The 24790-nt window shown below is 37.0% G+C and overlaps 2 protein-coding genes, 1 long non-coding RNA gene and 1 other non-coding gene across 5 annotated transcripts in view; all 4 read left to right on the top strand.

Annotated features, from left to right (window-relative positions):
- Positions 1-950: 950 nt before the first annotated feature.
- On the top strand, positions 951-3381 carry LOC128615455 (uncharacterized). The gene is made up of 6 exons (XR_008387204.1): positions 951-1041; positions 1152-1305; positions 1431-1515; positions 1835-1928; positions 2127-2177; positions 3206-3381. It is a non-coding gene; the product is annotated as an uncharacterized LOC128615455 (long non-coding RNA).
- LOC128616389 (small nucleolar RNA SNORA9) lies at positions 2997-3130 on the top strand. Its single transcript, XR_008387438.1, has one exon. It is a non-coding gene; the product is annotated as a small nucleolar RNA SNORA9 (small nucleolar RNA).
- A 727-nt stretch (positions 3382-4108) lies between the features above and the next one.
- On the top strand, positions 4109-8599 carry si:dkey-154b15.1 (uncharacterized). Of its 2 annotated transcripts, XM_053637564.1 has the most exons (4): positions 4111-4256; positions 5911-6101; positions 6198-6283; positions 6397-8599. In XM_053637564.1, exons 2-4 carry the CDS (start codon positions 5924-5926, stop codon positions 8137-8139), a joined length of 2007 nt encoding a protein of 668 aa, XP_053493539.1. In that variant the 5' UTR covers positions 4111-4256; positions 5911-5923; the 3' UTR covers positions 8140-8599. The 2 variants fall into 2 exon arrangements, with proteins under 2 accessions (XP_053493538.1, XP_053493539.1); XM_053637563.1 differs by having other exon boundaries at positions 4109-4256; positions 5911-6283.
- A 3564-nt stretch (positions 8600-12163) lies between these two features.
- Positions 12164-24790, top strand: part of myo1g (myosin IG) — a 42342-nt gene continuing 29715 nt past the window's right edge. The window contains exons 1-10 of the mRNA XM_053638047.1: positions 12164-12898; positions 15976-16184; positions 17101-17194; positions 18656-18821; positions 19531-19584; positions 20625-20720; positions 21477-21593; positions 22453-22659; positions 23392-23537; positions 24547-24661. Of these exons, the coding sequence (XP_053494022.1) occupies positions 12669-12898; positions 15976-16184; positions 17101-17194; positions 18656-18821; positions 19531-19584; positions 20625-20720; positions 21477-21593; positions 22453-22659; positions 23392-23537; positions 24547-24661 (1434 nt within the window). The 5' untranslated portion in view covers positions 12164-12668. The remainder of the gene's footprint in view (positions 12899-15975; positions 16185-17100; positions 17195-18655; positions 18822-19530; positions 19585-20624; positions 20721-21476; positions 21594-22452; positions 22660-23391; positions 23538-24546; positions 24662-24790) is intronic.

Raw genomic sequence — 24790 nt, 5'->3', positions numbered from 1 at the left:
ACAGGGTTTTAGCTTGATAGTATTATTATTATTATTATTATTATTATTATTATTATTATTATTATTATTATTATATCCTGACCTACAGTATACACCCATCAGCCATAACGTAAAAACCACAGACAGGTCAAGTGAATAACATTGATTATTTCATTACAGTGGTACCTGTGAAGAGGTGGGATTTATTAGGCAAGTGAACAGTCAGTTCTCAAAGTCGGTGTGTTGGAAGCAAGAAAAATGGGCAAGTGTAAGGATCTGAGCGACTTTGACAAGGGCCAAATTGTGACGGATAGATGACCGGGTCAGAACATCTCCAAAAACGGCAGGTCTTGTAGAGTGTTCCTGGTATGCAGTGGTTTAATACTTTCCAAATGTGGTCCAAGGAAGGGTTTTTTTTTTCTTTCACAGGGGGGACCTACACAATATTAGACAGGTGGTTTTAATGTTATTGCTAGTCGTTGCACAGTATATACCAGCATGAAGTTATGTTTTCACTGGAGACCATAAAGCAGTTCTGTAAGTTACTCTGGATGAGGACTATAATTACTCAAATTACATCAAATGTATACATTAGAAGTGAATATCCTTAATATAACATGCATAAAAATTACAGTATTTCTCTAGTAGATATAGAACAAAATTATAAAAAAGTAGATATAGAACAAAATTATAAAACAAAATGAACGTTTTGTTTTGCTGTAACTTTCTACAACCACTAGGTGGCGATAATGGCAGTGTGAGTATAGGGAAAGGTCTGGTTTTATTTATTTGTTTGTTTGTTTGTTTGATCCATTTGAAAAGTAAATGTATTGACGCGCTTCCTGGGATAGGCTCCAGGTTCCCGGTGACCCTGAAAAGGAGTAAGCGGTAGAATGCGGATGGATGGATGGATGTATTGACGCGTGCACTCACTCTCTTGTCCATTAGGTGGCGGTAACACACCATAACTTTAGTTGTCACACCGCCTCAATTCAGAAGAAGAAGAAGAAGAAGACGAAGAGGAGCAGCAGCAGGAGGGGCAACAGTAGAAGAGAGAATCTCGTATGTACTCCCATGTGTTAAATAAGTTAACTTATTTACAGAAGTTATTGTTTTTGTAAGTAATCACACTTATATACGGTGTTTCTCGGAAACGCCCTCGTTTATACTAGTCCATACCGCCAGGTGGCGCTAAATACACCACAAGAACCCGAGAACCGCCCCAATTCAAAGAAGAAGAAGAAGAAGCAGTAGAAAAGAACACGCATGCGCAGAAGCTGTATATTCTTCAGACGGCACGTGGGAATGTCTGTGCTTAGAGAAAAGGTATTGTACTTACTGAAAAAGCCATTCGCGTTAATAAGAAAGAAAAAAAAATTCAGTGTTTCCAGATTCTGATTGTAAAACCTGTTTCTTAATTCAGTTCTTCATATTACAATTATTATCTCCAGATGTTTCCTGATCTGCGTAAAGTCAGACTGCAGTACTGCAGACGAGCACGCGCTTGGAGGTGAAGAGATGAAGAAAAGGTGGAAGGTAAGGATTATAAATAAAAAATATTTATGGGAAAAGGAAAAAAAACAACAACAATTCAAACCCCCCAAGTGGTCACTATATAATATGTATAATGTTTACTCTGAATTCAAGGCAGTAGAAGTTTAGAGTTTTTCAGTACTGCATGTTCAGGAAGCCATTTTGAAATGTACTCAGTGTCTACCAATCTAACTGTCTTATCCATGTGGTTTAATTTAGAGGTTAGTTTGGCTAAAATGTCTAAGTGGCATACATGACTGAATATGGAATGTATACCTTTTGAACTGGTGTAATGTGCTATTGTGTCCAATTTATTTTTCAGGTTAATCTTTTTACTGCACACCAATTCATGGTGTTTCAAAAGAGATCTGAGATCGTTCGAATCTTAAGGAAAAGAAAAGTCTGCATTGACTGAGGTGAGTGTAATCGTGACCGTCATGGCCTTGTCCTTTTTCTTTATATCTACTAGAGAGGCTTATAGTCTTCTATACATCGATGCTGTAGAAACCTCACACGTTTGTTTATAGATTGTAAGCTATTTGTGTGTATATATATATATATATGTAAATATATAATGGTTTCAGTATTTAATTTGTATATTATCTTATTTACAGATTGCCCCCTCTCCGTAATCCCCCAGAGTCCCTGACTGCTTGGGATTCTCGGTAAGCGATGACTTTATTTGTGCAGATGTTAACTGCTTTGCTCATGATGTATCAGGAACATTGCTGTTATCTTTGACCTGTTTATCTATTTATAATTCAAATGGTGTGGTACATCAGGAATGCATTAAATTAGAATTTCATCTTCAGTGTAAAGCTGGATGTTAAGGTGGTGATTGATTGATTGTATTGTTTGAGGAATAAAACACTGGGGTGATGGTGGAAAATATTCAGTGACTTAGTGGTATGATGCAGAGTTACTGTTCCCTCAGGACAGTCGTGCGTTTTCCTTTACAGGCACATCATCCTGAAGTATTTATTCCTCTTACACCATAATTCGTCAATGCCAGCAGTTTCTAATTTATTAAATAATGACGTCTTATGTTTTTTTTTTTAATCAATATGTAGTTGTTCCATGTTATGCAATGTCCATGAAATAACTTCCTGTTCTCACTCACAACTAATATAGTAATTCCCTCACCAACCTCCCTTTTTTTCCCCCCTTTAAATAATTAGATTAAATACAGCATGTCCTGTTATTGAGAAGCTGTAATGTGCTCAAAGTAACAATTTTTAGCTCTGAGATTCATTGAAGTAAAACATTATGTAAATAGAGCCTGAAATAGGAGGCAAAAATTAAATTGGCCATATTTTGTGACTTCAAATACAGATGTTTAAGACCTTTATGGTTAAGGGTCCACAAACACTTCGACATTACAACCTGCACCTTTTAGAAGCGATTCTACAGTGCAGGAAGCATAACCGGTTAAACACCAATGTTAATTTAGCAATTTTGGTATGTGGTTTGTCCTTTCTTGTGAGCTGCAGGCTGTTCAGCAAGGCTGGGTCTAACATGTGACACTGTCCTTTCCTGTATGTCTGCTAGAGAAACTCGGGGTGGTTTGAGGCCTGACAGCATTCCCTTCGCTGTCAGGTTATAGAAACCTTGTACAAAAGAATGTGTTGACGCTGATGTTCGGCGGCACGCCCTTTGAGAACCGGTGCACTAATTTTTCTGTTTTGTCTTGCAGAAGGTCAAGATCTGTTGGAGAGGTGTTGGATTTTGTAAACTCGAGCTCCAGTGGGCTGTGGCGTAGGAGGCTGTTATGTTTGTGTGATTCTGTGGATGTTACTGCACTACACATTCTTCTGATCTTATGTCCATGTTTATTAAATTACTACATTAAAATTACTGAAATTCTAACCACTTAGGGCTGAGTGTGATTTTTGTTGCTCTGATTTTTCTGATCAATAATTTTGAATGTAGTGTGTTTGTACTGTTAAAAATACCTCACAACTGACTTTTTGTTTGATTAAAGAATTGAAGACACATTTAATAATGGTTGCTAAATTATGAGGCTTTTTATGTTGGAACACTGTCACATTGAGATTTTAAATATGTTCTAACAAATATGCACAGAAGCATGTCTGTGGTGTCTTTTATGGCTAGCGATATGAGCCACGTGCTACCACACAGTGCACCATCCTCACACCGTGTCTCTAGGACCCTTTGGTTGGTATCCATCTTATGCCTGATTATAAATATAATAAAATCACGATTGCCATTGCGCAGTGACTGTTAAACTTATTTTAAATGAAACAATCTTAAGACAACTTATTTCCAAATGTTATTTAGTTTGTGCTAAAATTAATACAACGATCCAAAAGTTTAAGGTAAAAGTTTTGCTCATTCACTGTAAGCTACTTTCCAGTAACATGTCAGACATTACAGATAACTATTTGGCCTGCTTTGTATAATATAGTGCTTTCATTAATTTATTTCTATTTATTTAGCTGTTCATTTCATTCAAACAAGTTTACCAACGAAATTCTGCCCAAAGTCAGGCACTTAAATGTACACCTAAATGGGTCCTCCGAGAGCCGTTGATTTTGAATCATCCATTCGGATCAATACAGGAAGCGACACGATTTGGGGCTTGTGCAGACTACGGTACAACACGTACACTAGTGACGTAGTCTCTTGTTGACTTTTGCTTTCAGTTCAGTTTTACCAGATTCTGCGTTACTGTTTACGCCTGGCTGAATGCGCAGGTGTCACGCGTTTAACACCGATTAATTCAGGTAAGTTTTTGTACTTTATCACTTTTAAAATCACAAACTGTGCGTGACTTCCTGCTTTAGTGAGCTGTAATGATTGTTTCTAAGTTTAAAACGGTATTAGAGTTGTCGCTAAACTCCTGTTGCCACCTGGACTATGCCCATAATGAGTCACTTTAGTGATTCGATTCTTTCGAAGTAAGCGAAATTCTTTCAAAGTTGGGATTCTTTTAATTGACTCACCCGGAAGTTGGCTTCAGAAAATATTAAGGCGTCCTGGAACAAACTGATTTACCAAAATTGTTCTTTAGTTAAAAACCATGCATATGTTTTTAAAGGAACTGATTCTACCTGCTTGATAATGATAATTATTATCATTTATAACCACAGCCCTGTTGAAGCTTCAGCTCTGATTAGTCAGAAGGTGTTCATTCATTTTCTATAACAGTACTTCTGACTGTAAACATTACCATTTCTAGAGTAACAATTTATACTTGTATGGTGGTCGCTCCACGTAATCTAAGACTAACAGGGTTTAAAAACAGGTCGTTGATATGGTGTCATTTGGGGGTTTACGTGTGAATAGGTATGCTTCCTGATATTTTGAATTAAATAATAATAATAAAAAAAGAATAAATTTTGGGAAAATCAGCTGTTATATCTGCAGTGTCATTACATAGTCATCCTCGGTTTATCTATCTTTCTGTCTATCTACCCATCCATCCCTCTATCTGTCTAATCTGTGTATCATTCACAAGCATTTCTGATCAAATGGTTCTTTCATTAAAACAAATTACACAGGGTGTAATAACAGTCCAAATGAACGCACACTGTAACTGAGTAAAACTTATACACATCATTTAGTTGATAAGAATGGGAACTATTAAAATAAAATGCAGTTTTTCGCTGACTTTATTGATAGTATATGTAATATATACTATATATTGATAGTTATGGCTAAATTGCAATGAATTAGCTAGCTAGCTACAATATATGTGGAGTGCCGTTGGCTAGATTACACTATATTAGCCTACCAGCAATGCGAAGCAGTCTGCTGGGCAGTGCTTCTCTTCATCTTCAAAGTTACCTGTGCCCTCTTGCAGTCAAATGGCAGATGAAGGGTTGTGTTGAGAGGCAATAGTTGGGTGATTCCAGCTTGCACAATGGAGGGGGGCTCTTGGTATTTTTTATCTGATTTATTAAAAAAAACTCACAATCGATTCGTAACACTAATAATGTTCAGTTGATCACGGTATAAATATTGGGGGGGGGGGGTTACTTTTGGTCTATTATGGTCTATCTACAGGTCTTACCTGTTCAATCAAAAGTTTCAGGGTGGGTCTTTATTAGTACCTAGAATAATGAAGACTACAGAACACGGAAGAGCTTTTTCCTACTAAGCCCCCCAGCTATAGAACAGCCTTCTGATTAATGTTCGGGACTCAAACAGTCTCAATCTTCTTTAAGTCTAGGTTGAAAACCTATTTGTTTATTTGTTTGGGCATTTTGTTAAATAGCTTTTCTCTTGGGTAAATGTGCTGATCTATGGGGTTCATGGGCATAAAGAGATATGGTAAACTAAATTGTAACAAAACTCCAGGCTTTTATAAACATTAGACTGGCAGACATGTTTTGATATTGTTATTTAACAGTCCACTTTTCATCATTTTTCTTTTAGCATTGACGTCATCATGGACCCAATGGTTATTGAAGTTCATGGAGTTCCCTGCATTCCTCCTCATGACCGGATGGTTGATCAGTTAAAGATACACTTCCTGAAGCGGAAGAATAGTGGTGGTGATGTTTTAACAGTGATTTATCCAACTTCTGCTCCAGGCCAGGCATATGTCATATTTGAATCAACTGAAGGTATGGAAGATCGTTACACACTCACTGTTAGTTACAGTCTTGAGAGAGCAATGTCTAAAACCTTTGGATTACCATCTTGTCTTCCTTTTGTTTTAGTTCCTGGAGTCTTGGCGCATACTCATGTTCTAGATGTAGACAACAGATTTTATCCAATACACGTAAAGAAAGCTCATTTGTCTGAGGTAAAACTGTTTCCCCCCCCCACATAAATTCCAGTCCCAAGAGTCCCAGATTTCCGAAACATTATCCAAATTATAAACCACATCTTTGCCTAAAGTTCTGTGTGTTGTTTCAGGTGGACATGAAAGTTAAGACCGTGCTGGACTTGAGGATGTTCCCAAAGCCAGAATCAGTCTTGAAGCTCCTTAACAATTATGGCTTTAACGTAACAGAATCCAGTTCATGTCATGTCCAGTTGAAGGGCTCCTTCTTGAAACTAAAGCTTATACACAGTGAACTCATACAGCTTCAGGGTCACGAACATCACTCCCATAGTAAATCTCCATCTGCTATTCACAATGGCTCCTCTTTGGGGTATGACATGGAGCGTAAGAGTTTGGATCCCAGATTTGTTTCCAAGTCCACATCGAGGAATATGGATAAAATGGATGCTGTCAGTCAGCAGCAGTTACTTGATAATGCACCGTCATCTTCATATAGAGATTCGGCATCTGGTGGATCCCCCAGGAGTCTTCAAAGCAGACATTCATCCTACACTGAAAGAAATGCAAGCAGCCCAATGGATGCTGCTGTTCAAAAATTTCAAAGACTGGACAGCAATGAACTGCTTGCTCAGAGACGGAGCCCCCATGCTGATGGTGCATCATCATTCTCAGCAAATTCTCCATCTAGTCTCACATTGCTACACCACACATCTCCATTGTATAATGATTCAGCCTCAGGTGGATACCCCAGGAGTCTTCACAGCAGCTACTACTCATCTATTGGAAGTACTAGCTATAAAGTGGACACTGATATCCCAAACTATGTGCACACGCAACAGCAAAACGTCATGAGCAATGAAATGCTTGCTCATAGAAGGAGCCACCTTGTTGATGTTCCATCCTCGTCAAAAACCTCTACATACAGCCCCACAATGCAACACCACACATCTTATAGATATTCACCCTCAAATGGATCTCTTAGGAACTTCCAAGATGATACTAGGGCCAGGTCCACTCACACCAGTCCCTCATCCTCCAGTTTAGGAATGGCAAGCTTTCCAGTGGACACAGATATCATAAACTTTATACTCACCCAACGGCAGAATGATCTTAAGGGGATTAAGAAGGACTACGGTACTGAGATGAATATAAAAGATGGTGTTGGCTTTACAACAGTCACGTTTTTGGGAAAGAACAGTGAGAAAGCTGAAGCATGTCTTCTGAATATCATTGAGGAGATCGGACCTTCACTGCGCACCCAAGAAATACATCTGAAGGAATATGACAGTGTTAAAAAAAAGCAGATCCTTGAGAGAATCGAAGGTAATAAAGACTCGGGTGTTTCGATCACACACACTGATGATGTTGTAAAGCTGGTGGGAGACTCAAGAGGAAGCTTTGAGATGATGCAAAAGCTACTAGGACACAATGATGCCTCTCATAGAGGAAGGGCCATGGAGAGGGGCTCAAAATCCAGGAGAAGCTCTTCTCTACCCAGACAGTATAAGATGGCTGCCAATGCCCGTGTTACCACTCCTGAAAATCAGGCAAGTGCTGCAAGCAAATACTCTCCTTCACATTATCAAGAGAAATCAGATGAAGGAAAAGCTCAGCAGATTGTTCAAGGCCCTGAACAGACTACAGCCAAGAAGACCCAACGGACACGCAGCAATTCAGAGTCTCGAGACAAAAACAGGACAACCAAGGAGCAGGCGTTACCTCAAGTGGAGTTAGAGTCGCCAGGTCGAGGAAAGAAGTCCCCAAAAGAGCAGAGCCATAAACTCCTAAAACCATTGAATACACATTCTAAAAATCTTGATTATATAAAGTCTAAGCTTAAAAAACTTAATTCTACAACCAAAAAACCTGACTAAATTGCTGTTTACTGATTATATTTGCTGATATATAAAAAGTCAGCAAAATGTATTCTATGATCTTCAGTACACACTTCATGTGCATTTTAGGTGATTTATTTCATTTTTTATTTTTATAATCAAGATATTTGTAATGTTAATAATAATAATAATAATAAACAACTTTATTTTATAAAGCGCCTTTAAATGTTAAACGATAAATAAACTACATTACATGGTTTTGAACAATGTATCCTACAATAACTAACCAGCACTGATTGATTTATTCTTTCTGGAATAAAAAAAATGTAAAGTCACGTAAAATGATGGACTTCCTGTGACCTATTTGCTGTAACTGTTGGTCTGTATGCCCCACTTAAAGATCGTGTGTAATTCTTCTGGCACCATGAATCCAAAATATCTCTAACCCTATATAAATCCTGACACATGACAATCATTCTCATTAAAAAAAAAAAAACAACAGCAACAAATCTCATTTTCAATTTGCAAACTTTTTTTTGGATTATATTTGATAGGTCAGGTCTTTGGGTTTGTAATTTTCTGTCTTTTACGGCCTTTTTAACCTTATTTTCCCCCTCAGAATTTTAACCATTGTTTCTCTTTCATAGCGTTAATAGTTTGACACAACATATTGAAATTACTAAAGCAAATAGTTTTATTTATCAGTAAATATTTATATATAAAGATTCATATTTATTTAGAATGATTCATAATTATATAAAAATATTTACTGATAAAAACACTATCAGTAAATATTTATATATAATTATGAATAATTCTAAATAAAAATATTTATTTTAGTGTATACTAGTTTCATATCAGATTGAACTTTTTAAAAATACAAAATAATAAATAACACAATGGTATAATAATATTATTTTAATTAAAATTAATGAATGTTTTGTTTAATATGTATATTTAAACATATATGTAAAATAACATCATGAATGCTACATTTTCTAAGTCGACATCTCGTCAAGTTATTATTTAAAACATTACATTTCTACGCAATGCATGGAGAATGATGTGACATACTTAAATCCTGCAGCATCATATCTGATGCACATTATTCAGCAGAATTATTTGTAAAATAAAATGTAAAGATTGGAAACAATAGCTTTATTAAATTTAACATTTATTTACAAAAAAAAAACAAAAAAAACCCACAAAAAACCCAAACACTCATAACACTGATTTGAGTCCTACAGTGAATTTCTCAAATTGAGCAAAATTTCACAGAAAAATCCGTGTGCCGATCACATGCAGATGCAATTTTTAAATGCCATTTTCTACATTTTATTTAAAATAAAAATTGGAATTTAAAATAAAACATAAGCATAAATTTAGTAAATGATATGAACACAGTACACTAAGTAAAACTCTCTGCATAGTCAGTAGTAGCCTTGAGTAACGTTCTATATTTCTCAGTCTATATTATTCCCCTGATTATTAAGATGCTTGATGAAAGCACCATTTAATGCAGATAAAATCCATCGATGCATCATTTTAACCCATTTTAAGCTGTGGTGTGTTTCATGCATCCATTATATCCCTTCACTTTTCCACTTTCCACTTATTAAGACAGTCCCAACTAACCTGACCTGAAAAACCCACAAAAATACAACACCATCCTCCAAAGTCATAATCAGATCCACACCAAGGGACAAGCGAACTAAGCGGCTGCTTAGGGCCCTGTGTGACCACCAGGGGGCCCCCAAGAGCACATGAAATGACATCTTGATTAAAAAAAAAAAAAAGTTTTTATATATTATATCAAACGCAATATGTCGCAGTTTAACCTTTTAGACATAGTGTTTCTCTCGAGTATTGAAAACACTGTACTTATTCAAGCAACCAGTTCTTTATTTACCCTTAAGATCAGTATTTGTGAACTGTCTATGGTGTGCGCAGCTGTTCAGTCAAGATGGAGCTATGAGGCCTACTGACAGTTTAAAGATCCATTAGAGTTACAAGTCACAAGCTCTTTTAGTACTTCTCACTGGTTAAACATCTCTAAAATCCAGACACAGACATAAAGGCGGACCAATAGCATTGATTTATATATATAAAAAAAATCAAATAAAAAAAGACGAAATACAGTATGAAGATACGAGGTTTCCACCCCAACAAAACAAAACAGCCACAAAACATGTCACAAAAAAGGACACATCCCTCTGGTGCAGAGAAAAGGAAAAAAAAAGAAGAAAACAGGAGAAGAGAAAAAACAGCGAGATAAATGTATAAATAGGTTTTCAAAATTCATTTAATTAGATTTATTCATTTATTTTTAAGTAGCTAGGCTGTGTTGCGAGCTAACATTAGCTGGTTGGCTAGTTAGTTAACATAGCCTGGGTAGCATGTCTTCTTGTTTTAAGAAAGTTCACGTTTGATTAAACATCCATAAATATCCTTGAAATCTTAATATATTATAATACAATATATTAATTAGATCGTTTTAGATAAAGGTTTTTGTCTTCTGTGTAAAAATAACGTGTTCCTGGGTATATATTTTTGTAATAAAAAATAAGCTTCTGTTCCATAAACTTGGCACTGATATCAGCTTAACATTATTTACATTAACCTACCATTTTGTTGTCTTTGCTATAATATTCCAATATTATTATGCATCAATTAACTAGTTATAGATTAAGAGTTCATTTTATGCCTTTATGAAAATTTTAATTTAATATTGTCCGTTTCTGTACATTTACATTAATTATTTTATAAAAGGATATACTGTTTATTTTGAGTTAATTTATTTGTAGTTGATTCTTCTGCACTTTTGCACATTGTAATTTTATTTTATTTTTTTTAAACCAAAAGCAATTAAAGTGGTTAACTTGTTCACAGTAAATGCATTGTCTGCTGGTTTATTTTGCTACTTTACAGTACACCACATTAAGTATGCCACGTAGTACTGTAATACTAAATATTTGAATATTAAAGAATGTTAAAGTGCAAATTTTTAGCGGGGAATGATAGAGAAAGGCCAATGGGGGAATTTCGCCAGGACAAAATAGGGGTTATACCTCTGCTCTTTATGAGTAGTGTCCTGGGATTTTTAATGAGTCAGGACCTCGGTTTAACGTCTCATGCAAAAGATGGTGCTGTTTTTACAGTATGCGGTCCCTGTCAGAATACTGGTGCATTAGACCCCACATGAGAGCACCCCCTGCTGGCCTCACTAATACTACTTCCAGCAGCAACCTTAGCTTTTCTCCCAGGAGGTCTCCCATCCAGGTATTACCCAGACTCAACCCTACTGAGTTTTACTGGGACACTAGGCAAGAACTTCAGGTTGATATGACTCTGGCTAAGGGGGAATGCAGTGTTTTCCTTGCAGATGCAAGGAATGCAGATAATGCTGGAATGCAGTGTTTTCCTTTCTCCAAACATAAAGCTTAATTTAAATCAAAAAAGGTCTATTTTGACCTCATCCATTCACAAAACATTTTTCCAATAGCCTTCTGGCTTGTCCACGTGATCTTTAGCAAATGCAGACCGGCAGCAGTGTGCTTTTTTGGAAGCAGTAGCTCTCTCCTTGCAACCCTGCCATGTACTCCATTGTTGTTCAGTGTTCTCCTGATGGTGAACATTAAGATTATCCAATGTGAGAGAGGCCTTTAGTTGCTTCGAAGTTACTCTGGGTTCCTTTGTGGCTATTATACATCTTGCTCTTGGAGTGATTTTTGTGGATGGTAACAATGATCATAAATTTCCTCCATTTGTACACAATCTGCCTGACTGTGTATTGGTCGAGTGCAAACTCTTTAGAGATGGTTTTGTGACCTTTTCCAGCCTGATGAGCTTAGGGACCCCAGACTCTTATCTTTGACCTGAGTTTTCTTCAGGAGCTAGTATGAAACAAGTAAAATTTTCTCTCATATTTGCCTTAATAACCAAAATCCACCAATATACACCTCAACATATACCAGATGAATTATTTCTGGTAATTTAGTATTGTAAATTTTACAGCCATCTACTGCCTGTAAAACAAAATTGCAATGAAAACACTCATAAGCCCCAACCACACCATTAGTCCTAGTTATGGATTCCACCGGGTGACCTTTATGTGGAAGAAGAACTTCTCTGTTTGTTCTTCCATATGTGGAGTTCCAGTCATCTTCCTGTTTTCGGTGATGATGGAAGTTGGACTTCACTGTGATGTCTGGTCTTTCCTCTGTTAGCTTTTAGTAACGGGCTTTAGATAAAGAAACCTACACAAAATGTAAAGCGGTTTCCCACGAGCTTTATATGCACACATCTGGAGGACTGATCTCAAAGCAGGAAATGCTGTGTTTATTCCCAAAAGATAAAATTCCAGTGCAGCGTCACAGCTCCTGTACCACTAAACATCAACACACACATTGTATTTAATGTGTGTGTGAGAAAAAGACATGCATATAGAGAGACATGTTAAGGAAGAACTACTCATGCGATACTCTATACACACACACACACACACACACACACACAGGATGACGTGCTGTAGCGTACAAACCACAGCTCTTTCCTAAATGTAGCCGCAGATGAACCAAAAGAAGGCTGCTTTACGCCACACCCACTCATTCTGCTTCAGCCTCCTCTACCGGCTTGTGCTACTTCCCTCTCTCTTTCTCTGTCGTTCCTGTCATCATCCACTCGTTTCTCCATCCACTGCAGGGATGGCGGAATTGGAAGGCTTCGAGTTTGGCAAGTCGGACTTCGTGCTCCTGGACGAAGTGACCATGGAGCAGTTCCTGGAGAACCTGAAGCTCAGGTAAGAGGACATGAGCAAAATATGCCAATGAAAGGAATAATAAAACTAGCGTGTTGTAGAAACGCTGAGAAGATCTACAAAGACCTCAAAACCGACTTAGTTTCAAACTCAAATTCACCTTCATCATCTTAAAAGATGTTGATTTGTGTTTTTTTGTTAAAATGATGACTGAAAAACCTGCTATTTTAAAGGCTAACCAATGTGTATGGTACTTTCTGACCACTCCCTTTTGGTATGGGGGGTGGTGAACGATATGTACGATGCTTCGGGTGTGACTAATGTCTGGCTTACACAATTCAGCACTGGCGGGACATCGCTTTGCACTGTGTGTGTACTGCGTATACATTATTAAAGTGAACCAAAACAAACATTAACTCTAGTCACCGTCTTAAGACGGTGATGCAACCTAAGCACCTTCAATTCTTTAATTGCTCTCAGAGAGCTTTCTCTGACATCGTGTGTCTTAGTCTGATTCATCTGTTTATGAGTTTTGAGTCAAAACCACACGTCTCCCTCTCTACGCATTTTGCGTTGTGTTTTTCAGTGTTTCCATGACAACTCGGGAAGATGGGTTTCATGGTAACGGCAACATTTATGACGTTTCTTATCTCAATTTGTGACGAGGCCTTACACCACAGTGGATGAGAATTACAAGTAATACAAATAATTATATACAGGGCAAATTATACAGTAGATTCATAATACAGGAGCACCTAATATACACGGTTTATATAGACGCTGCTTCACTGCTATGCATTTACAGCAAGTGTTATAATCCTCTGTGAAGCTACATAATGTATATCACACATTCCTGGATATAATAATGTACCATTAAAAAGAAATGAGCTACATATTACATTTCTGCAATTTCTAAATTCTTAATTACAACACTGTGTTACATACGGGTCAGACTTTACTGTCTCCTATTTGAATAAGATTCCTGTATTATTCAAACATATTTAAATGTTGATAAAGATTGTAATATGAGTGTGAGATAAGCCGAACAAAAACGTCTGCCATGTCTGACCAAACACACCCAGTCATTCGGTTTTTATGAAACAGAAAAGACCAGTCATCTCGAGCCATGTGTCGCACTTCCTGTTCTCACTTCCCACCTTCATATCACTTCCTGTCAAATGTGGGTGTAGTTTATGTCACTCTGACAGACACTCAATGCTACATAGCTTCTGGTTTAACTGATCGTTGAAATTCATGTCAAGCTCCGTTGTTCGTTTAAGAAATAAGCCACAGGTGCACTAAGTTCTAAGTGGTGTTGGTAATGTTCATACACAGCAAAATCCCCAGTGTTGATTTAACACCCGGAGTGCTGAATGCACACCCTACAGTGTTTATATAAGTCCACTGGACACAAATGAACACTCTGGGTGTTAATTCAACACTAAGGATTTTACTGTGTAGTGCTATTGTGAGGTTTATGTGACTGAATTGATTTACTACTCTTATTCATTCATCTATTAATATTCTTACTGTTGTCTCTGCATAGCTCTTAAGCTAAGAAGAGCGTCCGCTTTAACTGTAAAAAAAATAACATAAAATAAAATATGGACCTCCTCAGAGACTGGTTTCAAAAACAAACTATTTACAAATGCAGGTGCATTATTTAAACGAGTACAATAAAATTTTGTTGGAATTTTTATTGAAATTGTCATTTGATTCCTTTTGACGTTATTTACCGGTGTAATAATTTTGATAAAGGTAGGTTGAAGTTTCCGCCATTGTAACCGAAGTAGAAAACCGTGGACCTGGCTAGGCTTCATAGACCCCAGTTTGAGAACCATGGCTATAAAGGGTTTTTTTTCCATTTAAACGATACCAAGAAAAGCACGTTAAATAAACAATAATAAACCACTTAAATACAAATGATTAAACCTTATTCCTTTAATTTGTTCAATTACAGTTGTCGGCATTTTTAGTCGCAAAGTTTAATTCTGGAAAACCGAATATAGGCCATTTCTTTGAATATCATCCTACATTCAAACTGGGTCATGTTCATTGTATTTACAACAAGACTCTATGTGATTTCCTGGTATTTCCAAAGTCCAAATTGTGACTCAATGCTGACCTTTCTGTGTAACCTGTGAAAGTTTGCACTCGATGAGAGAATTTTATTACTGATCGAGAATGCACTCGATGAGAGAAGTGGTAATATTAATGGTCTTGTGTTGTTTCCACTGTCACTATGACATTATGTATATTGTCCATATAAAAGACTTAAACCATAAAGTTCATGGTACATATCTAATCATGTGCTTGGGTAAACAAATGTGCCACAAACATTAATAAGCCCAGCAACAGTGACTTCTCATGATTAACCACTTAAACTGTATTTATACACTGCTTCCTTTTTGTAACGCTGTAACAGTGGGAATGTGCTGTTATAGGAGAATAATCAGCACCTCCCAAAGTGTCTAATTCCTCTTAAATCGAAGAGATTTGCCAACATTGACAATTTTAGTCGTTAACGATCAGTGTTGCACTTTTAATCCGTTTATAGTTACGTTTAATGTTTTGTAATGTCCGAGAAAAAAAAAAGTCAGTTCCTGATATCGTTTGCGTTACAGCAGCTATAAACTCTCCTTTTTCTACCTCTTGTTAATAAGACAGTATAAAACCAAAGTGTCATGATACCGAGAAACCGTATAAAAGTGCAAAGTTATCCAGAAAAACTTAAAAGACAGCGGAAGACTTGACTCTGACTGTTGCGCAGATATTAGCTTTAAGTTGATTGATTTGAGTGTTTGTATTCTCACGATAGAAAAGCACGTGGATGATTGGAACGTTTGTGTAGTGCTAAAATATTGAAATATTTGACTAGTGTGGAAAAAAAAACTTAGCTATTTATATGTTATTTTGTTTTTTTTTTCCCCCCTACGGAAGATTAAAGTACATTAACATGCACATTTCTTACAAATAAAATACTCTGTAGGGCAAAACATACAGTATATGATGTATAAATAATGGGTGAAAACTTCTACATACGTTTCCTTCTTAATGCCTTCACAGACAGTGAACGTTTTGTTTTGTTTATGCTGCTAGACTGATTGTTGTGTTTTCAGGTTCGAGAAGGCCCGAATCTACACGTTTATCGGCGAGGTGGTGGTGTCGGTGAATCCCTACAGGCAGATGGACATCTACGGGAAGGAGGCCATTGATGCGTACAGAGGGAGAGAGCTGTATGAAAATCCGCCTCATCTCTACGCAGTAGCCGATGCGGCCTACAAAGCCATGAAGAGAAGAGCGAAAGACACCTGCATTGTCATTTCAGGTCATAAACAAAAACGTTTTAGATAATTAGGGGTTGGGTTGAGGAGAGACGAGCTTGAAAAGGGAAGTAACTTCACTGTCAACAAACGCTGGACTGTTTAGGTTATGCTATAGAAACCGACAGCACAAATCAGATGAATCTTTCACCTCAATCATAATCACCAACATGAACAATACCTGAACGGCAAGTTTCAATATTTACACCTGGAGACCAGAGTTACACTTTATTAATGCTTTATTATACCATAGCGCCGCTGAATCCGATTGGTCAGCTAATTCACAGGGACCTGTATGGCAGACACTCCACATAGATTACCATTAAACAGATTAAAAACGGGTTGTAACTCAACAAAGAAAATCACTGACAGGGTGAGGAGACTTTTATTTCACATGGACGGAGTCGCCATTGCGGTTGCTGAGTAAGTTTACATGCTGACTTGACGAGCTGTTTTTTGTGTCTAAGAAAGAAAAAAGATGTGAGAACGATGGTGAGGGAAGAACTGTTTATAGCTGTCATAATGTAAGTGATAAGAAAAACTAACTTGACTCACAGACATGTCACAACATTAAAAGCTACAATAAAAGGATAAAAAGGACGACGTGTCGTTGATTAATACTTTTGGCAAATTGCTGTAGTTTAAGAGGAATAAAACACTTCGGGATGTCCTTGGAAAGCCATATTATATCACCTCATCGTTGATCGTTTCTCTATAACAGGACGCACTTTATTCCATACTTGAGTACAACGAATAACTCTTAATAACCAACAATCAGCAACATACTACTGAAATTGCTTTTCCAGAGTCAAAATATAATGGATGTAGCAATGTTTTGGTTACAGACATACAGGTTCAAGATCGAGTTTATGAAGTAAACAATAGAGGATGCTGTTTAACACCAATCTGTGTGTTTCCCAGGTGAAAGTGGAGCAGGGAAGACGGAAGCCAGCAAATACATCATGCAGTACATCGCAGCGATCACCAACCCCAGCCAAAGGGAAGAGGTCGAGAGGTGAGAACATAAACAAAGTCACAGCTCTTAATCTGCAAATAATCATTAGTGTTATTGTATTTAGTTCCAACCCAAAGTTCTGTACGTGGCAGGATTAAAAAAAAAATCATTATTATTATTTATTATGAACTTATTATGAAACTGGAAAGATTCTGGTCTATTATTTTTCTAGCTTAATATTTTGGTATGTGTGTTTCACCAAAGAGTTGTAACAGTTTTCTGTGTGTCTTTATTCTTGGCTCACAGCTGTAAAGAAATCAGTTAAACACCTAATAAACTGTGACTGATAGTTGTATTTACCAACTGGAAAATAAGCAGCATAAATCACTCAAAAGACTTTGCAGAGCAGTACTGTAACTTTAAATTAATCATTTATTTCTAATTCAAATGGTAGAACCATCTGGTAAACTTCCATCAGCGTATTAAACAAATACCACCTGCCTAATAGTACAGAATAGAAGCACATAAAAAAAACAATACACATGTTTGGTCTAAATTACACTTAAGTGGGAAAACTAAATATGGAACTAAATCCATATTGTCTAGTTTCCTTGTTTGTTGTTGCTTTTCATTTGATTCAGATTTTTGCTTTCCACAATTGACTATTTTATGAATATTAAGGTATAAGGTATAGCACAGTGCTGCTTAATGTTCAATTCTTGTTGGTAAGAAGGTGTTGATTAATTTTCTATAACAGCGTCTCTGACGGCAGCTACAGCCGCAAGGCAAATCGTTCCTATAACAGCAGTAACAGCAAAATCCCAGGGACTCGAATGGCGGACACTCCACTAATCGAACACTAATGAGCAATTAAAAAAAAAATCCATTATTTAACGAACAAAAAACATATACGGTTTGTGTAAGGAGACCTTTATTGAACATCTATGGAAGGAGTCTCCAGTGTCAGAGCTTTGAAGTTGTCTAGAAAGTCCTTCAAAAAAAAAAAGTTTGCGCTTTCTGGATATATTCTATACTCTATAACATGACAAGCTGAATTTTTTTTTTTCGCCTGTTAAGTTTAAAAAAGAGAAAGAAAGAGAAGTTTATGAGGGAACAACTATTTATAGCTGGTATAATGTACATGATAACAGGAACTGACTTATTTTCCAGATGTTCCACAATATTAAATGTAACTTTGTGTATACTGTGTAAAAAGTGTATACTGATAAAAAGTACAACAGGTTGTTCTTTAGTGTTGGCAAATTGCTGTGATATAAGAGGAATAAAACATGGTGTTATTGGAAAATAATCAAGTTTGGGATGTAAGAGTGACTCGGTTTGCAGTATACATCACACCACACCACGCCCTCGCTGCTTATTTTACTATAACAGCATGCCTCGATGGGTTTTATTCCTTATATATTTTAAAAGATGAACTCAATGCGGTTGAACTAAAGGTTTTTCCATCTCAGCTCCCCGTTGCTCCACTGGCTTCCCTTATTGAATACTTCTATCTTTCAGTGTGAAGAACGTGCTCCTGAAATCCAACTGTGTGCTGGAGGCTTTCGGGAACGCCAAGACCAACCGCAACGACAACTCGAGCCGATTCGGGAAGTACATGGACATTAACTTTAACTTCAATGGAGACCCGACAGGAGGACACATCAACAACTACCTGCTGGAGAAGGTGAGAGTTAACTCAGAAGTTGGAACTTGAAATTACCATCTTTCTCACCCTTTTAATTTAATTCACCTTGTTTACTATTTGTAAGAGACCTGACATGATCACTGCCTTGAAGAAAAAAACCAAGCATGAACAGTGCTGCCCTTCTTTCTTCCGCTCAATGTGTGTCTTCCTGTGTCTATGTGTAATTGGTTAATATCTTTGCTGAGATTTTGTGCTATAAAGATTAATCATAATATTCACAGTTTACATTACATAAATACAGGCGCCTTACCATTCAATATTCATGACCAATCATCTACTGTTAGTCAGTGCTTATATTTAACATCCTGAAAGTACACACACACACACACACACATATATATATATATATATATATATATATATATATATATATATATATATATATATGTTCAAGCACTTATGTAGCTGCTGATGTGGTGAGTAATTACTTTCAGTTGCGTCAGCTTCATGTTTGACTTTCTCTATAAACGCCGTCTTAAGTGTGGTTTTAACTGTGAAGGTGTTGAAACATAGATGTGAGAAATGGGCAGTAAACTGTCCTGTCTACGACTTACTCTCACACTCGCACGCCTGAGTGCATGAGCTTTTAATATAGAGCTGTCTGTCTATTTATGTCTTCTCGTATTTACATTGCTTAACTGAATTATCTCCCACGTGTTCATTTTTTTAAAAAAAAAATCCTGTTTAGTCAAGGGTCATCCAACAGCAAGAGGGAGAGAGGAACTTCCACTCGTTCTACCAGGTGAGACATACTTTAGGATATAAATGTATGAATGCAGTCAAATGTGGACTGAGATTGGGTTTCTCAAGGTACGCTGCTTTTGAGATGAAGAAATCCGTTAGATATTAGGGACCTAACTGGATCCGGATTAAACCGTTATTCAGATCGAACGGATAATGTGCTCTGAATGGATAAAAATACACGTCGGATTAGAACACATGCAACAGTTTTTATGTTATTTTTTTTAAAACCTGTTTGAGACTAGAGGTATGAGGTGTATCAAGTCTGAGCTACCACAGACAATTAAAAATAACTTACCTCTCTTGCATGCGGTTTTTAGTTTCATGTGGGCGTGAGAAAGGTGTTAAGATTTGACGCTCACCGGGCCGAGCAAGCGCTGCACAAGACAGCTAGTTTGTGTATATTTTGGGAGATACAACTAAATTCATTAGAAAATACTGCAGGTAGGTACTAACAAAAACGAATGACCCCAACGAACGGGATTACATGAACAGTCCTGCTGTCCGGTCTCTAGCTGAGATCGATTATAAGCTCGAGCGATGAGGTGAGGAGAACTGTGTGAGGAGAATTCACACAGCATGCCGACAGAGCCGGCATTTCCTCTCCTCTTTTTCAGTCTGTCCAATGTTTAATTGCTCGTATTTAATAACAGCATTAACCCCCCATCCCCCCGCCCCCCTCAGAAGTCAGAACTGTTGCCCAGAAACAGAGCATTATGCAGAAACCGTCTTCTTGGCTAAGGATGACAGAAAAACAGTGTAAAAACAAAACATAAATAAATCAATAAAATATTTTTTATTGAAGACCAAAGCAGGTAGTTTAGTTTGAGCTGTTCTCGTGACTTGTAATAAAATGTTATTGATGAGACAAATACACGGAGTAATGTTGGGACAGTTGGACACATGGTGGAATCTTCTGTACACACGATCAAGCAGTAAAAGCTGATTTCTACATGTGTGTCTTCTAAAACATGGGGCGAGTGTATATCATTGTGATGCTATTGTGTGTGTGTGTGTGTGTGTGGGTGTGTGTGTGTCCAGTTGTTACGAGGAGGCTCTGTTGACCTGCTGAAGTCCCTCCATCTTAACAAAGATCCTTCAGAGTACTTGTACACCAAGCAGGGCTCCTTGGTCACTGTAAGCTCTACCTGTTCCACCTTTATCTAATTATATAGTGGTGCTTGAAATTTTCTATATATCTGCATAACTATGACCTAAACTCATCTGTGAAACATGGTGGTGGTAGTATCATGGTTTGGGGCTGTTTGGCTGCATCTGTACCAGGACGGCTTACCATCACCGATGGAACAATGAATTCTGAATTATACCATCTCTAAAGGAAAATGTCAGGACATCTGTCCATGTGAGAAAGTGGGTCATGCAGCAAGACAACGACCCTAAGCACACAAGTCGTTCTACCAAAGAACAGTTAAAGAAGAATAAAGTTAATGTTTTGGAACGGCCAAGTCAAAGTCCCTTAATCCAATAGAAATGTTGTAGAAGGACCTGAAGCAGGCAGTTCATGTGAGGAAACCCACCAACATCCCAGAGATGAAGCCGTTCTGTACTGAGGAACGGGATAAAATTCCTCCAAGCCGATGTGCAGGACTCATCAACAATTAAAGGAAACGTTTAGTTGCAGTTACTATAAAATCTGATGATGTTTTAAGTCATATTTATGAAGACAATTGTAAAGGGTTCACAAACTTTCAAGCACCACTTTATCTGTCTTATCAATCTGAACCAATATGATAATCAACATTTACACTAATACTCACATATTATTTGTATTAGTTCCCATTAGTTCCCATTTAACTTTCTTTGAGTGAGCAGGCACACCCTCATACACTCTCTCTCTCTGACATGCTCTCATTCTCTCTCTCTCTCTCTCAGTCTTCCACTGATGACGGGCGTTGTCACAGGGAGGTGATGAGTGCGCTGCAGGTGATTGGCTTCAGTCAGGAGGAGATCAACTCCATCTGTAAAATCCTGGCCACCATCCTCCTCCTGGTACGATAAAGCATCACAAATCAAACACATCACTGAGATCCAGAAGAAAAACGATCCCTCTGGCTGCTGGAGTGGATCTCGTATAATTAAAACTGTTCAATCTGCTTATCAGTTAAATAAAAGCAAAATAATACATGTAATTATTTCTATTACTCAATAATACAATTTTTATTACTTAATACATCTTAATACATTTATTTACTTAATAAATTTACAAGAAATACATAAATGAAAGAAACAATAATTAAATGTAAATATAAGTATTACTGAGTGTCATTTATAAGTAATCAGTATAATTTACATAACACAAATTTTCTTTATTTAGTTTAGAATTATTTATGTATGTAATTAGTAGATTTTTAGTAACTATTTAAATTAATATATATTATTCTTACATTTTATTTTATATATACATATATATACATTTACATTATCATATTGAATTTATTTATTTTACCCACTTTGCTATTTAGTTCTATTTTTATTAACTAATATATATATATATATATATATATATATATATATATATATATATATATATACATACACACTTTAACTCAAATATGTAAATTTACATTATCATATTGAATGAATTTATTTTACCCATTTTGTTATTTAGTTCTAAAATATTTTAATGTACTTTTTCAATTCGTTTTATAAAATAGAAATATATCTAAGTGTAATATGATGATATAACACTATTTAATAAAATAATACTATTTACTTATAACTAGATAATTAACATAATCTTAATAATAAAGTCAGTTTTATTTCTTAATTTTACAATCACACAAATGTAATAAAGCATATTATTTCTGATTGTACCGTGTGCCTGTGCTTTTTTCCTTGTCGTTCTCAGGGGAACCTGCAGTTTGTGAGTGATGGAGAGAACGTGGAGTTGGTCGGAGGAGACACGGTGAAACACATCGCTGAGCTCACAACCTCTGAGGACGAGAGTGTGTATAAAGCGCTGCTGTATCGTACGGTGGCCACGGGGGGCGGCGAGGTCATCTCAAAGGGGCACAGCGAGCAGGAGGCCAGCTACGGCCGAGACGCTTTCGCCAAGGTGCTCCATTCCTTTCCTGTACAAACAGGAAGTGTCTGAATCTGACTTCGTTTATAGAATGTGAATAAAATGACACTGCTAACCATCAGTATTTTAAAGACAATCTGAATTCGAGAGCTGATCTTAATAACCTTGGTAGTCCGTATCACGTCATTATTAATGACTAAATAAACAAAACTTTTGTCTATAGTCTGTCATTACAGTTTATCTGCTCATCTCTAAACATCTTATAGTTTTAGATTACATTACTATGAATTACAGGCAAAGAAAAATAATATTAACCCCCAAATATAATATCTTGTTTTAACCTCCCAACCCTTAGCTGTGAAATATGTCACTTTATGGAAAAAAAACCCCAAAAAACTAATGCAATACTTTACTCAAATACTATGTAATATTACAATATACTATAGTAATTGTAATAAATATAGTATTTGTTTTTTAACTAAAATATCCTTGTCTGAAACTGAAATATTTCAGAATTTCCCGTTCAAACACAATGTCTTTATATTATTTACATTTGACGTCACAGCGTCTGTTACAGTACGTGTTATAATTCCTACTGCTTTGAGTCAGTACAAACACACTGTTTGGATGAACGCCGTAATACTGGTTTAGCGATAAAATATAGCACATTTTTTTTTTTTTTTTATAACTGATAAATTGAAATTAGCTTCTGGAAGTGGAATCACTCCAGTGCATCACTTTAGGTCTCTGCTTCTCTTCCTGTAGGCTTTATATGAGAGGTTGTTTGGTTGGATTGTTGGTCGAATTAACACTGTGATCGAGGTGAAGAACTACAACGCGGCTCTGCACGGCAAAAACACGGTGATCGGAGTGCTGGATATTTACGGCTTTGAAATCTTTGACAACAACAGGTGAGTTTTGTTCCTAGCTGGTTTTAGCTGTTATAATTGACAAGTGTCGTTTTTTGTAATAACAAAGCTTGTTACTTAAGGCTTCATTTTCTAAATTATTACACAAACACAAAAAAATAAATAAAGAGATAAATAACACCAAGGGGGAAGTGGTAAAGGCTCTGGGTTAATGATCATAAGGTCGGGGGTTCAAACCCAAGCTGTTGGGCCCTTGAACAAGGCCCTTAACCCTCTCTGCTCCAGGGGCGTTGTATCATCTCTGACCCCAGCTTCCTAGCATGCTGGAGTATGTGAAAAAAAGAATTTGATTCTGCAACCCGGGCAGTAGTAGCTTAGCAGTTAAGGCTCTGGGTTACTGATCAGAAGGTCAGGGGTTCGAGCCCCAGCACTGCCAAGCTGCCACTGTTGGGCCCTTGAGCAAGGCCCTTAACCCTCTCTGCTCCAGGGGCGCTGTATCATGGCCGACCCTGCACTCTGACCCCAACTTCCATGTATATGTGACCAATAAAGACTCATTATCATTATTATATCCCACTAGCAAGAATAAACAGTATTTGCTGCTTACTAAGCAACAAGACAGAGCAAGTTTATCGATAGCGAACAATGCAGCGAGTCATAGCTAATAAGGCAAGCAATCCTAATGAGGGAAAGCCAACTGGAAGCTGTGAAGTTTTGTCACGTTTCACTAGAAAAGAATGCTTAACGTTTTAAAGAAAAGACATTCACCGCAGTCGAATAGGGGAGGAAAGTGTAATGTGGCTGTACGCCAAAAATATTGATTTACGCCTAACCTTAAGATCAGCTCGCTGTGCCACTTACGTACGCGTTCACGCGAATAAAAATAGACCAATTTGTCGTTTAGCAAATTTGTTTCGATATTAGATTTTACAACCTGAATCTTAGCTCTTAGCCGAGATCAGTGTGGAATATGATTGTGGGCTGTTTTACCAAACGCACGTTATTTCTGCTGGGGTATTATTTCGCTGTGTGCTGTAATGTTCTCCTGCAGTTTTGAGCAGTTCTGCATTAACTACTGTAACGAGAAGCTGCAGCAGCTTTTCATTGAGCTCATCCTGAGACAGGAGCAGGAGGAGTACAACAGAGAAGGCATCACCTGGCAACATGTGAGCACAGCAGACATGTATATACACAAACCACCAAATACTGTATATAAGTTGATAACATCTTACATACTCATGAGTGCACACACACACACACACACACACACACACACACAGTTTCATTTCTCCCTT

This window comes from Ictalurus furcatus, chromosome 12 (genome assembly GCF_023375685.1).
Source record: "Ictalurus furcatus strain D&B chromosome 12, Billie_1.0, whole genome shotgun sequence".
In the NCBI taxonomy this organism is placed as follows: Eukaryota; Metazoa; Chordata; class Actinopteri; order Siluriformes; family Ictaluridae; genus Ictalurus; species Ictalurus furcatus.
The sequence above is the reverse complement of the archived record's forward strand: the minus strand, read 5'-3'. Positions and strand labels throughout refer to the sequence as shown.